The sequence below is a fragment of the Leptonychotes weddellii genome, chromosome 3, assembly GCF_054177405.1.
Source record: "Leptonychotes weddellii isolate Sample4059 chromosome 3, ASM5417740v2, whole genome shotgun sequence".
Taxonomy (NCBI): domain Eukaryota; kingdom Metazoa; phylum Chordata; class Mammalia; order Carnivora; family Phocidae; genus Leptonychotes; species Leptonychotes weddellii.
In genome coordinates this window covers 176372941-176391067 of record NC_138371.1, presented here as the reverse complement: position 1 = coordinate 176391067, position 18127 = coordinate 176372941, and the positions used below count along the sequence as shown (strand labels likewise).

General features: G+C 43.6%; 1 protein-coding gene across 1 annotated transcript in view; it reads right to left on the bottom strand.

The window, feature by feature from the left end:
- Positions 1-11299: 11299 nt before the first annotated feature.
- The window catches only part of LOC115942773 (uncharacterized protein CFAP97D2), a 29892-nt gene continuing 23064 nt past the window's right edge, over positions 11300-18127 (bottom strand). Inside the window, exon 5 of the mRNA XM_081815260.1 lies at positions 11300-12147. Within this exon, the coding sequence (XP_081671386.1) occupies positions 12081-12147 (67 nt within the window). The 3' untranslated portion in view covers positions 11300-12080. The remainder of the gene's footprint in view (positions 12148-18127) is intronic.

Here is an 18127-nt window from a genome sequence, read left to right as displayed (position 1 = left end):
TGTAAAGATTGAATAAGATAATTTATGTAAAGTGCTAGAATCACACTGAACATATTGTAATTATAATAAATACATCAGTATATAAATTGCATCACATTACATTGCATTACATTTTAAAAAAATTTTTTTAAAGATTTTATTTAATCAGGGGCACCTGGGTGGCTCAGTCGTTAAGCGTCTGCCTTCGGCTCGGGTCATGATCCCAGGGTCCTGGGATCGAGGGCCTCCCTGCTCAGCTGGAAGCCTGCTTCTCCCTCTCCCATTCCCCCTGCTTGTGTTCCTTCTCTTACTGTGTCTCTCTCTGTCAAGTAATCATTTGACAGAGAGAGAGGGAGAGAGAGCACGAGTGGGGGCGGGGGGGGAGGGGGCGGCAGCAGGCAGAGGGAGAGGGAGAAGCTGGGTCTCCACTGAGCAGGGAGCCTGACGCAGGGCTCGGTCCCACGACCCCAGGAACATGACCCAAGCCAAAGGTAGACGCTTAACCGACTGAACCACCCAGGCACCCCAATAACTGCCTTTTGAATTAACCTCCATATAGATAAATAATATCTGATAAATGTTTGTTAACCTAAATTGAGGTTTTAGGTCGGTTCATAAATGTATAGCCTAGGAGCGCCTGGGTGGCTCAGTTGGTTAGGCGTCTGCCTTCGGCTCAGGTCAGGATCCTGGGGTCCTGGGGTCAAGGCCCCCCAACCCCCTGCAAAACCCCCCCATCAGACTCTCTGCTCAGCAGGGAGTCGGCTTCCTCTGCCCTTCCCTGCCCCCCACCATGCTTGCGCTCTCTGTCTCTCTGAAATAAATAAATAAAATCTTAAAAAAAAAAATCAATGTACAGCCTTGTGATACCTGCTCTCATGGAAAATGAGGCCCTGCAATGGTAACTTACCTGCTCAAGGTCACAGAGCCAATCAGCACAAAGCCACAGCTAAAAGCTGGATGTCAGGACAACAATGACTTCTGTTGTCTTATCCGTTAATGACTCTACATGTGGGCTTTTTTTTTTTTTAAAGATTTTATTTATTTATTTGACAGAGAGAGACACAGCGAGAGAGGGAACACAAGCAGGGGGAGTGGGAGAGGGAGAAGCAGGCTTCCTGCCGAGCAGGGAGCCCGATGTGGGGCTCGATCCCAGGACCCTGGGATTATGACCTGAGCCGAAGGCAGACGCTTAACGACTGAGCCACCCAGGCGCCCCCAAATGTGGGCTTTTAAGGCAAATGCGAATTCCGGGGAAATAGTTTAGAGTAAATGGTCATTTTGGAATCTTTAGAGTATTGCTGATTGCTTGCTTCTGTGATCCTGTGTTCACTTGAGCACAGGGAAATTGATGACTTCTTCGTTGTGCCGGGCCTCTAACAGAGGAGTGTATGTGGTATGGTAATTTGAGCATATTTCCGTCAGGGAATACTATTGCTTTATTGATTATTTTATTCAGTTGGTCAAAGTTAGGGCACATGACTCGGGGACATGTCACATATCTGTGTCAGTGGGAGTCAAGGTAACTCATGCCCAGAAGACTTTACAGAAACCTAACCGGGAATTACCATCTATGGAAGCTGGATTTGAGGCTTGGGAAAATGAGCATCAGCATCCTCCCACTTGCAGAGAGAGAGAAGATCTTACCTGGCAGGTCCTTGGACACTTTGGAAGTGCCCGATGGTTTGAGCCCACTGCCCCTCTGGGCATCTGGGCTCAGGGGCTGGAGCCGCAGTACTGGGGAGCACCACTAGTGGCCCCCACTTCTCCACGGATCCTTGGTTTTGCTCTAAGGGTCAGATCCAGTGGAGATTGGTCAGGCTAGGGACATCAGAAGGTTGTCATGAGGTCCAGGTCATAGAGCCTGAGAATCAGTGAAGGCCCCAGGTTAATAGCTCCTAGGGTTCTTTCTGTTTCAGCCACTGTTTTGAGGGTCAGTACTGCGTGTGGTTCCCCTTAATATACTTATGGGTTATATAAAATTTACTCTGGTCCCAAAATAGACTTTGGAGTTTTTGGCAGTCCCATGTCTCACTGCAGACAGAGAGAGTGGCCACTGCATTATGGAGCTGTCTCTGGAAGCTGTGTGACACAAAGGAGGGACCCAGGGATCGAGAGGGAAGGAGGCCCCCAAGTGCAGTCAGGTCCTGCTCTCCCTGAGGGGAATGCCTCTTCAATTCTGCACAAGGCCCCTCCTGCCTCACCCTGTGGCCGCCTGGACCATACCAGCCCATGCAGCATGCTGCGCAGACAAGCCCAATCTCTCCTGCTCATCCTCCACCTCCCCCATCCTCTACCACCCATCACTGTCCCAATTCAATAGTTATGGTAAATTTTTTTTTTAAAGATTTTATTTATTTATTTGACAGAGAGAGACACAGCGAGAGAGGGAACACAAGCAGGGGGAGTGGGAGAGGGAGAAGCAGGCTCCCTGCAAAGCAGGGAGCCCGATGTGGGACTCGATCCCAGGACCCTGGGATCATGACCTGAGCCGAAGGCAGTCGCTCAACCGACTGAGCCACCCAGGCGCCCTAGTTATGGTAATTTTAAAGCATTTCAAAGTCCCACACATTGAAACTAATTTGATGCACAGTGTGATGTGGGACTAAAAACACACCTGGTACCTTATTTTTTCAAGTTATCTTTAAAATCAAAGCTCCCTAAGAGGTATGTGTGAAATAAGACCCGTTTGCCGACTAAAGACTCTCTGAGCAAAGTTCAAAGAGGAAAGAGCCGAAATCATCCTGTTATGGGAAGACCTGAGCTGTTTCCCAATAGAGAGCTGTTTCTTGACAATGTGGAGTAATCTGGCAGTCCTTTTTTTTTTAAGATTTTATTTATTTATTTGACAGAGAGAGACACAGAGAGAGAGGGAACACAAGCACGGGGAGTGGGAGAGGGAGAAGCAGGCCTCCGGCAGAGCAGGGAGCCCAATGCAGGGCTCGATCCCAGGACCCTGGGATCATGACCCTAGCCGAAGGCAGACGCCCAATGACTGAGCCACCCAGGTGCCCCGCCCCCCTTTTTTAAGATTTTATTTATTTATTTGAGACAGAGAGAGAGCACAAGCAGAGGGAGAGGGAGAAGCAGGCTCCCCGCTGACCATGGAGCTAAGGACACAGGGCTCAGGGCTGGATCTCAGACCCTGGAATCATGACCTGAGCCAAAGGCAGATGCTTAACCGACTCAGCCACCCAGGCGCCCCCACATGGAGGAGTTTTAATCTGATTTATTTAGATATTTCTTAAAGTTATAATCACAGGTTTTTAAGGTAAATTATGCAAATCCACCTGAGAATTATAAACAAATACCCAACAGCACAACTATGGTAATAGAGTATTAGTGGCTAGAGGGGCTCCTGGGCGGCTCAGTCGGTTAAGCGTCTGCCTTTGGCTCAGGTCATGATCCCAGGGTCCTGGGATCGAGCCCCGCATCGGGCTCCCTGCTCCATGGGAAGCCTGCTTCTCCCTCTCCCAGTCTCCCTGCTTGTGTTCCCTCTGTCACTGTCTTTCTCTCTGTTAAAATATAAATTAAAAAAAATATTAAAAAAAAATATTAGTGGCTAGAGAAAAAAAATCTAACTCAAAACTCTGTATCTCCCAATATTACTCCTCTGTGTCATTGGTTTCCAGTTATCATCTGAAGAAGCACAACAAATAGTTTTGCTGCATCATCTGGTCAGGCCTAGTTTTAGAGTCCTGTCTCATGCATATGCACAGCTGTCCTCAGTGTGATAACAGTGGAGAGGACCTGGCTGGCCTCACGAGCCGGCACCCTGGAGGACCATGGGTGTGGGTTCAGGGAGCCCAGGGCCACCTTGCCATTTTACCCGCCACACTTCTTGGACTTCTCTTCTTTTCCCAGTTTGTGTTTTGAGTCCTTCTCTCCCCCTTCACTTTTTGGGTTCAGGCTTGGATGTGGCCTTGCTAAATCTCAGTTTCAGTTTCTGTTGGATTAAAACTACATATTGGAAATAACACTTTCCTTAGGCAAGGACAGAAAAATATCAATTTACTAGAATGCAAAGGAAATGGGTTATTTCAATTTACTGACAATTCTATTTCCTTTAGAATCATATAATCTTTTTTTAACATAGCAGGTTTATCGAGACATAATGTTATACCATACAATTTATCCTTTTAAGGTATATATTTGAGTGGTTTTGGTATATTCAGAGTTGTGCAATCATCACCAAATCCAATTTTAGAAGACTTTTATTACCCTTCTCTGTCAAAAGAAAACCAACAGTGCTCCTTTGCTCCCTCTCCCCAGTCCCCCTCCCACAGCCCCTGGCAACCACTAATCCATCTTGCATGTCTGTGGCTTTTTGTGTTCTGGACATTTCATGTAAATGAAATCATATAATATATGGCCTTTTGTATCTGGCTTCTTTCACAGAGTCTAATGTCTTCAAGGTTTATCCACAAAGAAGCATGTATCAGAACTTTATTCTTTTTATGGTTGCATAATATTCCATTGGATAGTTAGATCACATCTTGCTTACCTGTTCGTCAGTTGATGGACATTTGGGTTGTTTCTACTTTTTGGCTATTTTAAATAATGTTGCTATGAACATTCTTGTACAAGTTTTGTGCAGGCATGTGTTTTCAATTCTCTTGGGTATATACCTAGCAGTGGAATTCATCGGTTTTATGGTAACTTTATGCTTGACTGCTTGAGGAACAGCCAGACTGGCTGCACCATTTACCATTTACATTCCTACCAGCAGAGGATGAGTTCCAGTTTCTCCATATCCCTCACCAACACTTGTTATTTTCTGTCTTTTGATTCTGGTCAACTGGGTGTGAAGTGAGGTCCCATTGTGGTTTTGGCTTGCATTTCCCTAATAATATTGAGCATCTTTTCATGGGCTTACTGGCCATTTGCACATCTTTAAAGAAACGTCTAGTTAAATAATCAGATAATCATTTATTCTTTTAATTTAGTTGTTGAATATCTTTCTAAAATGCAGTAAGGTACTCATACACCAAATGAGTGTTTCCACAATTGCACTTTGAGCCACACGCACATATCCATACATAGACACACACATCTATACACAGAAGATACACACATCCATCCACACACATCCATACATTCTCTCTCTCTCTCTCTCTCTCTCACACACACACACACACACAACCAGCTTATTGGCATTGGATGGTGCAGGGTCTTCAGGACACCACCGGCCAGGGTTTTTTTCATTTGTTTCCCTCATCCTTCCATGAAGGCTGCGCTGGAAACCATCTGCAGATAAAATCTGGATAGTGAGACCTAGTTGTACAGGTAAGAAAGAAGTGGGATGGGGTTTCTTTCTCTGTCATAGTACCATTTGAACTTGGAAAGGGGAGAATAAGGCCACCTCTCCCACTTGAGATAGTCCAGTTACCCTGACTTTCCATTGTGTATGTGGGGCTACAGTGCACAAATCATCTAAAATGTTAAGAGTGGAATTCTTATGGTTTTGTTTATTTTCATAATATAGTTAAGATATAATCAGGCAAAGAACCCATCAAGGGATGACCAAGATGATCACAAAATATTATCCAAACTTACATACTAGTCAAGGTGTAAGTTGAAAGCCACCTCAATAAACACAGTAACAGATTTCTATGGCTTGAAATAAGCCACATTAAAGTTTTTTCCAATATCTTAAATGGTTAAAACCTTCAAAAAGAACCTATTGAATTCTCTTCTGGCTCTAACTGCAAACCAAAAATGATCACATGTTCCCTTGAATGATTTTCTATGAACAGAATTTAGGTTTGCAGAAATGTTAAATGCTCTGTCTTTACTATTTTTTTCACCTTTTGACCCCCTTTGTCTATCCACCCACCATCACCCTGGCAACTGCCAGTCTGTTCTCTGTATCTCCTAGCTTGTTTTGTTTTGTTTTTAGATTTGACATATAAGGAGGATTGTATGGTGTTTGTTTTTCTGTCTCACTTATCTCACTTAGTACAATGCCCTTGAGGTCCATCCGTGTTGTCATAAATGGTAAGATTTCATTCTTTTTTTTTTTTAAAGATTTTATTTATTTATTTGAGAGAGAGAGAATGAGAGACAGCACGAGAGGGAAGAGGGCAGAGGGAGAAGCAGACCCCCCGCCGAGCAGGGAGCCCGATGCGGGACTCGATCCCGGGACTCCAGGATCATGACCCGAGCCGAAGGCAGTCGCTTAACCAACTGAGCCACCCAGGCACCCGATTTCATTCTTTTTTATGGCTGAGTAATATTCCATCATTGTGTGTGTATGTTCCATTGTGTGTGTGTTTATGTGTGTATGGATGTGTGTGTGTATGGATGTGTGTATGTGTGTACGTGTGTTTATGTATGTGTATTTATGTACATGTATACATGTGTGTGTGGATGTGTGTGAGTGTGTATGGATGTGTGTGCGTGTATGTATGGATGTATGTATATATGTGTGCATATTGATGTGTGTGTATGGATGTGTGTATGGATACGTGTGCATGGATGTGTATGTGTGTGCATGTGTGTGGATATGTGGGTGAATGTGTGTGTGTACCACATTTTTTCCATCTATTCCCCTGTTGGTGGACATTTAGGTTGTTTCCATTTATTGGCTACTGTGAATAATGCTGCAGTAACCATGGGGGTGTAATAATTTTTCAAGTTAGCCAGTTTTTTTATTAGTTAATGCTTTTATTCTGTGTGGAAGATGCATATGGTAAGGAAAGAAAGAAAGAAATAATATTTCACTACTTGCTAAGTAAATGTCAGGCACTTTTATCACCATTTTTACAAACATTATTTGTTTATCCCTGACCTGGGTTCCGGGACGTGGTTCATATCCTCTCCTTGCAAGTGAGAAATGGAGGTTCACTGGCTGAGCAAGCTTGGCGCCAGCCTCACGCCCACTGCTCCCAGCGCCCCCCTCTGCGCAATTTGTATCAACTTTTGACTGATGCTCCCTAGGACCCTGGCGTGGGTTTCATCGTGTTTCCTTCTCATGTGTGTGGTTATTTGGGGCTGCGACACTGAATTAGAGGAATACATACTTCCAGTTAACTGAAGGTTCCTGTAAATTTCAGGATGGCTAATGAGTTTTATTGTTTTTTAAAGTTTTATTTTAATTCCAGTTAACATACAATGTTATATTAGTTTCAGGTGTACAACGTAGTGATTCAACAGTTCTGTACATCACCCAGGGCTCATCAGGACAAGTGCCCTCCTTCATCCTCATCCCTTATTCCCCCCTGCCCCACCCGACCCACCACCTCCCCTCTGGTGCCCACCAGTGTGTTCTCTGTAGTTAAGAGTCTGTTTCTCGGCTAATGAGCTTTATGGGATGACCTTATAGAAATCTTATCGTCTCTGGGTAAAAACAGGTACCAAGTTAGCTAAGTAATTTCTCTTTGGAGTTAGGGATAAACGAGGAGAGAAGTTGAAATCCTTCCTTCAAAATATTTTAGATATTTTACAAGCTAATATTTAAACTAGAAAAAAAAAAAAAAGGCTGAGGCTTCCAGAAGAGCTAACTGTGCAGCCATCCAGCAAATTAAGAAAGTAAGTGTTGCTTTAGGAGATGTTGCTCCAAGAGATGGAACCAGGCTCTCTCTAGGGGAGAAGAGCAGTTTTCTCTGCCAAGTCAATGAGAGGCATATTTCTGGAATTTTAAAAGTAAACTATGGTATATCCTGTCTGTACCAGATGAGCACAAGTCCCAGACCCAGCTGACAGACATCAGGGAGGGGCTTCTGGTCCTCAGACAGCTGGTCAAGGAGGGCTATTGTGGGTTTTGGGACCTTTTTCTGACCTTCTGGTCTTATGAAACAGCTCTTTTCTCCCTAACCCTGGAGTTTTCAAATAGCTTGATTTTGGTTTTCTTTCTGAAGGGAAGAGCCCTCCCATAAAAAGTGTCCTGTTACCGCATTCCCACCTCCGTGCTAATGCCCTGATATTTCCAAGGCTAGGAAGCAGGGGCTTGTCAGGGGAAAGCACAAGCATACCCTGAAAGTTCTTCTACTTCAAAGCCATCAGACCCAAGAGCAGGGAAGGGATTTTTGACTGAGGAGTCCCATAGCTGGTGTCCTTCCCTCTGCCCCTGTGCCTGTCACCCTCTTCCTCCTGTACATAGACACGTGGAGGCTGAAAGCTCTGGGAACTTAAAACAGGGTGTGCAAGCTACTTGCAACAGAGCTGTCTTTTGATTTGGGACACTCAGACCACAGTTCTTTCTGACTTGGGATCCAGAGGCAATGAGTTGTTTCCTTAGGCTATCGGTGTTTGTCTTTCCATGGAGAACAGGGATCACCTCACCAAGAGGCCTGGATCCCTAGGGTCTGGTCTTGTCAGAACCCCAAGTGCTTCTGCGCCAAGGTACCATTTCCCGACTGCATTAAACTGGTACATCAAGCTGATTCTTCAAACAAAGTGCAGTCTCTGGGCTGTGGCTGCAGGAAACCCTATTTCTAGGAGGTTCTGTTTTCCCTCCCTTTGTTTTACTTTATCTCAACATCTCTCTTTGCCCTTGGCTTTATCTGTTTCCTGTTATGTAAAAGGGGAATTTCAAGAGAGTCAAAGTAAATAATGAAAGATGGATTTGAAACATAGGTTCCAAGCATTTTCTTGACATTTGTTAAAGAAAACAATATAATGGAGGAAAAAGAAAGGAAACAAAACAAAGAAAAAAGCAGAAACAAGAGCAAACAGGATACATACATCAATAAACATAAATGGATAAAACTGAGGGGAAAAGCCTCTGGGACTAGGGCAAAAAGCAAAATTACAGTGCTCTGCTTAAGGACACAAACCTGAAATAAAACGGCACAGACATTAGGCATAGAATGTCAACGGACGGGCGCCTGGGTGGCTCAGTTGGTTGGGCGACTGCCTTCGGCTCAGGTCATGATCCTGGAGTCCTGGGATCGAGTCCCACATGGGGCTCCCTGCTCGGCAGGGAGTCTGCTTCTCCCTCTGACCCTCCCCCCTCTCATGTACTCGCTCTCTCTCATTCTCTCTCTCTCAAATAAATAAAATCTTTAAAAAAAAAAAGTCAACGGACAAGTGAGCCTGCAGAGACCAACCACAGGAGGGCAGCAGAGGCAGCGGCGCCAGAGAACCGCGAGGCACGGGAGAAAGGGCCCAGGACAGGGAGACGGGGGCTGAGACCAGCCTTCCCGCCGGGGAGGAGGTGGTCCCTCCCTCCCTCCTGCAGTGAGGATGCGGAAATTCGCGGCTCACCTGAGGGAAGAGGAAGGAAGCCTCCGCACCGCAGCTGGAGTGAAATAGAGTGTGAAAATTTTTGATATTGCAAACTGATTTTTTTAACTTAAAATAAATTTGGAAAAAATGAACTTTGATCTCTAACTTATACAACCTACAAAAATTCCATATTTATTAAATTCTGTATTAATTAAGGATTTAAAGTGAATAAAGAAAACTGTATTAGGAGAAAATATAGGAGAATATTTTTCCAATCGTAACTTGAGAGAGTCCTTTCTGTGTATGGCACTAGAATCAGATCCCATAAAGAAAACAGCAGCTGATTTGGCTACCGTAAAATACACTTAGGTGAAATGATAATAATGTGGCAAAAAAATTTGTGACATTGATGATAGAAAGAAGCAAATAGTGGTAATATATAAACAGTCACTATATATTAACAACTAGAAGGGACACACCCAGTGTAAAATGAACAGACAGTTAATTCATAGAAGAAGCTGGATGGAAGGAGATTCTAAAATATGTATAATCCTGAGCATTGTCAAGATGTAAACAGGTGCTTTGAAGCCACTGACAAGTAGGTGCAAGTTGCCAGACCATTTTGGAGGTCTGTTTGGTAGTATCGAAAAATTAAATGTGCATATCTTTTGATTGAACAATTTTACTTTTAGGCACATAAGTTACAGAACTAATACAGAAATAATGAATTAGGGCATATCTGTACAAAAGTTACTTTGCAACTACTGAGAAGGAATGAAGAAGATCTTCATGTACTGACATGAAATTATTTCCATGATACATAATAGAATAAAATGAGCAATTTACAGAAAACTGAATGGAGTATGATCCCATTTCTGTTTAAAGAAACAAATATATGTACATAATGAATAAAAGTCAATGCTCACTAGCAGGTTAACAGTGATTCCTTCTAAGGAGTTCAGTCCAAGAGAATCCCCACCTTTTACTTATATACTTTACTGTTTGACGTTTCATTTTTCACAATAAACAAACATTAGTCTTGTAATTAAAAATAAAGATTTGAGGGGCGCTTGGGTGGCTCGGTCGGTTACGTGTCTGCATTTGGCTCAAGTCAAGATCTCAGGGTCCTGGTATTGAGTCCCACATCTGGCTCCCTGCTCAGCAGGGAGTCTGCTTCACCCTCTACACCTCCCTCCTGCTCTTGATCTCTCTCACCCATGCTCTCTCTCTCAAATAAATAAAATCTTAAAAAAAATAAAGATTTGAAATGAAATATTCGAGGTTTCAATGTAAATTGAAAAATAAATTCGATTTTCTGAATGCCTCAGTAATTAGTAATTATTAGTTATGCATCTTTGGAAAATTATTAGTTATGCATCTGTGCCTCAAGATTCTGTAAGAAATGTCCAAAGCAAGCAGGGAGGCAAGCTGGGGCTTCTCAACATCCCTACCATTGCCCACGCAGATGCCTGTGGGGCCAGCAGCTACTTAAAGGAAAAGGGCCCTTGAAGGAAGGGATTGGGCTGGGGGTCCGTGGAGCCTGGGGCATGCTCAGGGCAGGGGTTTGGGGCTGAGGGTGTTTATTTAAACTTTGGTGTCTATGCAATTTCTTACAATGGACTAGACTTCAAGGGAGAGCAATCTGCTGAAATGCCCCACAACATAGTGGCTATATACACAGGTATGGGGAATAAGTGAAGATTTTACAAGTCCTTAATTTGATTTATTGGGACATTAATAAGCAGGATAATTAATGACAAAATTAGAATCTTATTTTTTTTCATTCAAAATTATGGTTTTGCCAGCAACAAGAATAAGATGAAGAGAGAGAGTTTAGATTTTAAGTTAACTGGCAAATTTTTCAAATTATTAATTTTCTTTGCCTCTCTGGACACAGTGGCTACAGCTAATTCAAGATTGTCGCATGATTTCCTAGTGATATTTTATGCATACTATCCTGCTAAGTTATTATTTTTCACCAAATCTCTCTCCCTCAACCTATAATCAATCAGCTGAGTTCATTTTCATCTCCTTATAATTTTTTGTGTGAGGAAATGGATGAATTCATCAGTTGAGTGATTGTTCTGTGTCATCTATTTTTAGGATATGACCATTTGGCAAATGCTTGCAGACAATAGAATAAAATGCCCTAAAACAACAAAGAATCAGTGAGTCCAAATGAGTGATAAGTCTGATGAAGCAAGTGGAAATTTCAAACAGCTGTATTTAAAATGAACAAGCAACCACAGGCACCTTGTCACTGTGCATGTCTGCAGTCTCCCAGGACCCGCTGCGCCAGCGTCTGGGTCTCCTGCTACCTGTGGGCTCTGTGTGATGATAGATTGGGCCTTCTGGTCCTTTCCAGAATGGTTTTGTTTTCTCTTTGCACTCTGCGGAGTTCCTGTTCTCTTTTCCCCTTGTTTAGACTCCAAAAAACAGTGCAGATAGTTCTTGAAATACTGACAGAGTTAAAGCCTGTGAGAACCCTCCTTCTGCATTGGCAAGAATGAGCCTGAGTGCCCACAGGGCAGGAAAGGGTCCCAGAGGAGGAGTGTTTACTCCGGTTCACTTCTTCGACAAACACCTGGTAGCCTGTCCTGCTCCAGGTGCCCTGTTTGGGAGGTGCTGGGCTTCAGAGATGAGCAGCAACCTCACAGCCCAGGTAGGGACGAGGGTGTGCGGACACAGTGAGGGTGTAGAGGAGAAAATGCAGCATGGTGTAGTCAGTGCGCTGGGGGCACGGGGGCGGGGTGCTCAGGGCTTTCTGAGGGCAGTGGCAAGAGGTAGCAACCAGAAGGGATGCTGGGACAGAGCCCTGAAATGATAGAGGTGTGAGGGGGCAAGCAAGCAGAGGAAGGACATCCCCAGTGGCAGGTGCATCTAGGTTTGCAGAGGTTGGACTCTGCAGGGCCAGGGGCAGCTCTAGGAGTTCTGACTTACCTTGAAGGCAATGGGGAGCCACAGAATGGCTGTGAGGCACATTTCCACATTTCAAAGCGACCACTGTAGAGAGAAAGGGCGAGAACAGATGAGAGAATGGGAGTGGAGGGGGTATTGTGGGAACCCACTGCAGGGATCCAGGTGAGGGATGTGAAGGCCGGAGGCAGGGTGGCAGGGCGCATGGGGACGGGGGGGAGCTGTCAAGGGGAAGAAGCAAGAGCAGCTGACTCCCACAGGCTGTAAGAGAGGACCGGGGGTGGAGGGTGGAGCACAGGTGGCTGGGTGGATGTGGGGAGTGTGTCAAAATAGGGTCAGCAGTCGAGCATCATCCTCACCATCATCAGAACATTCATACGCACTGTGTTTCATTGATAACAGCTTGCCATCCATTGTGGTATATGCCGCCAAGAAAGAAAAATTGCCTTCAGCAAAACCGTCCCATGCCATGCACTGTAAGGTGCATTCCCACTTCAGAGCCATTAAGGGGGGTGTGTATCTTAGAGTCTGTCTGTGAATTATGGCTATCTCACTTAATCCTTAGAGCTAGGTATTGTGCTAGTGTTAGCCTTACTGAGGTTAAAACTTGCCCAGAGTCACAGAGAATGGGTAGTGGCCTGGATCTTGAGCACGAGGTCTAACTAGGTGGGACACTGAGGCAGAATCACCTGTTAGATACAAATGGCCAACAGACACATGAAAAAATGCTCACCATCACGTGGCATCAGAGAAATACAAATCAAAACCAGCAGGAGATACACCTCACACCTGTCAGAATGGCTCAAATTAACAAGTCAGGAAACAACAGATGTTCTCGAGGTTGCGGAGAAAGGGGAACCCTCTTATACTGCTGATGGGACCGCAGACTGGAGCAGCCACTCTGGAAGACAGTATGGAGGGTCCTCAGAAAGTTGAAAATAGAGCTACCCCATGACCTAGCAATTGCACTACTGGGTATTTACCCCAAAGATACAAATGGAGTGATCTGAAGGGGCAACTGCACCCCAATGTTTATAGCAGCCATGTCCACAATAGCCAAACTGTGGAAAGAGCCAAGATGTCCATTGACAGATGAATGGATAAAGAAGATGTGGTATATATATATATACAATGGAATACTACTCAACCATCAGAAAGAGTGCAATCTTGCCATTTGCAATGACATGGATGGAACTAGAGGGTATTAGGCTGAGCGAAATAAGTCAATCAGAGAAAGACAATTATCATATGATCCCACTGATACGTGGAATTTAAGAAACAAAACAGAGGATCATAGGGGAAGAGAAGAAAAAATAAAACAAGACAAAATCAGAGAGGGAGACAAACCGTAAGAGACTCTTAACTCTAGGAAAGAGACTGAGGGTTGCTGGAGGGGAGGGGGCAGGGGGATGGGGTAACTGGGGGATGGACATTAAAGAGGGCCCGTGATGCGATGAGCACTGGGTGTGAAATAAGACTGATGAATCACTGAACTCTACCTCTGAAACTGATAATACATTATATGTTAATTAATTGAATTTAAATTAAAAAAAAGAATCACCTATTAGGCTGATGGTGGGCGGGGGACAACAGGGCTAAAGACGGGATGTGTAAAGGAACGGGCAGCCGGGGAGTGGTGTGGAGAGAGAGAGGGTAGGGGTCCGAGGGGCCCAGCCCTGAGGGGTGGTTGAGACCCGAGGGCAAGACGGGAGTGGAAGAGAACAATCAGAAAGGAGAGACCGTGGAAAGAGCTACAACCGGAGAGGAGCGAACTCCACCGCACACACTGCAGGAAGCCACGCACGAGGGCCGCGCACTAGACTCGATCGAACAAAACGGACACTTTTGCAGGTCAGAAACAGTGAAAAATCCCAGCAATTGCGTCCGACACAAAAAGAGCAGCACTGGAAAAGGTCTGCATGAGTACAGTGCGTCAAGTGCATTTCACTTGATAAATAAATAAATAAATAAAATCTTAAAAAAAAAGATTTTATTTATTTGACAGAGAGAGACAGCGAGAGCAGGAACACAAGCGGCGGGGGGGGGCAGGGGGAGAGGGAGAAGCAGGCCTCCCGCCGAGCAGGGAGCCCCATGCGGGGCTCGATCCCAGGACCCCGGATCATGACCTCAGCGGAAGGCAGACGCTCAACGACTGAGCCACCCAGGCGCCCCATGAGGAACAATTCTAATTATAGCCAATACATTTCTATATGCATAAAAATAAAACTATGAGAAAATGCAGACAAATATACAAAAATTATCTCTGGGTGATGCAATTATACATAATTTTATTTTTCCCTTTATATTCTCTGGTATAAATGTATATTACTTTCTAATTAGGAACACATGAAAATTATACTCAAAACTTCAAAAGAAAGCAAATGAATTTGGCAACTGGGAAGTCACAGGTGAGTTCTTTCGATTGGCTGCTCAACAAACATTTACTCAACACCTGCTGAGTGCCAGGCACTGTGCTGGGCATGTGGTCTGCTCTGATGAACAGCACAGACAGTCCCTGTGGTCGTGAGGCTTGTGGTTTTCGGGAAGACGGGAGTAAACAGGTAAACTCACAAATACATAACTGCAAATCACACACTGTGGTGCATCTGATAAGGGAAAAGATCATTGTCAGAGCTAGTGTCAAGGGGGACATCATTTAGAGTGGTTGTCAAGCCTTCCTCAGGACATGCCATGTGCACTAAGACAGAAGGCTGAAGAGATACGAGGCCTGGAAGAACATTCCAGATTCCTACCCACATACCAGGAAGGGCCCTGAGACACTGTGGGAGGGAGTGTTGTGAGACAATGTTTTCATTGACAATGCAGACCTGTTCACTTTGTACCTGGTCTTCTTTTAGGAGACCACTGCTTGGACGGCTGCGTCAGTTCGATGTCATCCACGAAGCCTCTGCTTTTCTTTCTACGTTAAAAGGTACATGTACAGATGACCTGTGGCTACTCGAGGTTTGACAGGATCATGTGGGTTTCATAGGTGTAGACAAGAAGGGTGGAGTGCATGGTGAAGGTCTGAGTCTGGGCTTCTGATGAGTGGGCTCTGGTCTCACGGTGGCCTATCATAGCATCACGAAGCACGTGTTTCTGGATTACTCAGTATTTGTGGATCAGCTTCACCTTTCATCTACTCTGTTTGCATGAGTAACTGGCAGCTGGCTTCATGTGTCTTCCTTCCTTCCTGAATTTTCATTTATCCAAATTCTACCTCTAAGGTTTTTAAAAGCTCCTTGTATATTAAAAATACAAAGGAGTCTTATTTAAATTCACTGAGGGATGGGGTCATCAGTGAATTGTGGACTTGCTCATTCATTTTGAATACAGCAGGGAAACTTGCTCCTTGAGGTTTCCTGCAGCCTGAAGGAAGGGGTTCTCTAGGCCACTACATAGAAAAGTAGGCACATACTGAAGACAGTCCCCAGAGGGATCACTCCCTGCCAGAACCAGGTCACGGAGCCACAGGCTGGAGGATTTGGCGCAGAGTGGACCTGAGAGGGTCTAGTCCAGGGAGCTATGTGGAGGGTTAGAAGCTCTCTATATATTCTGGATATTAATCATTTGTCATATCTATGATTTACAAATATTTTCCGAATGTTTGTGAGCTCCCTTTTTACTCTGTGGACAGTGTCTTGATGTACAAAATTTTTTAGTTTTCATGAAGTCCAGTTTGTTTAGTTTTTCTTTTGTTGCTTGTGTCTTTGGTGCCATATCCAAGAAATCACTGCCAAGTCCAATTATAGGAAGCTTTTTCCTGTTTTCTACTAAGAGTTTTATTGTTTTACATTGTGCATTTAGTTCTTTGATCCATTTTGATTTAATTTTTGTTCACAGTTTAGGTAAGAGTCCAACTTCATTTTTTTTTTTTTTTTTTTGCATTTGGACATCCAGTTTTCCCAGGACTGTTTGTTGAAAAAACTGTCCTTTCTCCATTGAATGGTCTTGGCACCCTTGTCAAAAATCATTTGGCCATATATGCAAAGGTTTATTTCTGGATGTTCTATTCTATTACATTAGTCCATATGTCTGTCTTTATGCCAGTACCATGATGTTTTGATTGCTGTAACTCTGTAGTAAGTTATGAAATCAGTGAGTGTGAGTCCTCTGGTTTGTTCTTCTTTTTCAAGATTTTGTTTTGGCTGTTTGGGGTCCCTTGAAATTCCATATAATTTTAGGATGGGTTTTTCTATTTCTGCAAAAATGTCATTGGGGTTTTGATAGTCATATACTGAATCTGTTGATCGCTTTGAGTAGTATTGACATTTTAACAATATTAAGTCTTCCAATCTGTGAACATGGTGTGTGTTTCCATTTATTTGTGTCTTCTTTAATCTCTTTCAGCAATGTTTTATAGTTTTTATTGTACAAGCCTCTCACCTTCTTGGTTAAGTTAATTCCTAAGTATCCTATTCCTTTTGAGGCTATTACAAATGCAATTATTTTTGTAGTTTCCTTTTCAGAGTGTTCAATGCTCATGTATAGAAATGCAATTGAGGGGCACCTGAGTGGCTCAGTCGTTAGGCGTCTGCCTTCAGCTCGGGTCATAATCGAGCCCTGCATAGGGCTCCCTGCTTCGTGGGAAGTCTGCTTCTCCCTCTCCTGCTCCCCCTGCTTGTGTTCCCTCTCTCGCTATGTCTCTCTCTGTTGAAGAAATAAATAAAATCTTTTAAAAAAAAAAAAGAAATGCAATTGATTTTTTTTGTATTGACAGTGTGTCCTGCTACTTTGCTGAATTCATTTATCAGTTCTAACAGTTTGTGTGTGTGTGTGTGTGTGTAATCATCAAAGTTTTCTACATATAATGGGGCGCCTGGGTGGCTCAGTTGGTTAAGCGACTGCCTTCTGCTCAGGTCATGATCCCGGAGTCCTGGGATCGAGTCCCGCATCGGGCTCCTGGCTCAGCGGGGAGCCTGCTTCTCCCTCTGACCCTCTCCCCTCTCATGTTGTTTCTCTCTCTCTTGCTCTCTAATAAATAAATAAATAAAATCTTAAAAAAAAAGATTTTCTACCTATAAAATCATATCATCTGTGACCAAGATCATTTTACTTCTTCCTTTCCAATTTGGATGCCTCTTATTTCCCTTGACTAATTGTTCTGACTAGAATTCCCAATACTATGTTGAATAGAAGTGTTGAAAGTAACATTGTTCTGATCTTAGAGGAAAAGCTCAGTCTTTCACCCTCATGATGTCCATTGCAGGTTTTCTTACATTGCTTTTATTATGTGGAGGTATGTTTCCTTCTAGTCCTTGTTTGTTGAGTGTTTTTATCATGAAAAGATGTTGAATTTTGTCAAATGCTCTTTCTGCATCAATTGAGATAATCATATCTTTTTTCCCCTTCATTCTGTTAATGTGGTGTATTATATCAATTGATTTTCATATGTTGAACCATGCTTGTATTCTAGGAATAAATCTCACTGGTCATGGTGTATGATCCTTTTAATATGCTGCTAATTGGTTTACTGGCATTTTGTTGAGGATATTTGCATCAATGTTCATAAGGGATATTGGTATGCAGTCTCTTCTTGTGGAGTCTTTGTCTCACTTAGGTATCAGGAATGCTGCCCTCACAACGAGTTAGGAAGTGTTTCCTCTTCTCCAGTTTTTTTGAAAAGTTTGACAAGCATTGGTATTAGTTTTTCTTTAAATATTTGGTAGAATTCACCACTGAAGCCATTGGGTCCAGGGCTTTTTTGTTGGGGGATTTTTGATTATTGATTCAATCTCCTTACTAATTATGTCTATTCAGATTTTCTGTTTTCATGACTTAGAATTGGTAGGTTTTATGGTTCTATAAATTTGTCCATTTCATCTATGCATCCAATTTGTTGGCATATAATTTTTCATAGTATTCTCCCGTAATCCCTTTTTTAAAAGATTTTATTTATTTATTTGAAAGGGAGAGAGTGGGGTGCACCTGGGTGGCTCAGTTGTTAAGCATCTGCCTTTGGTTCAGTTCATGATCCCAGGGTCCTGGGAACGAGCCTCGCATCAGGCTCCCTGCTCAGCCAGGAGCCTGCTTCTCCCTCTCCCACTCCCCCTGCTTGTGTTCCCTC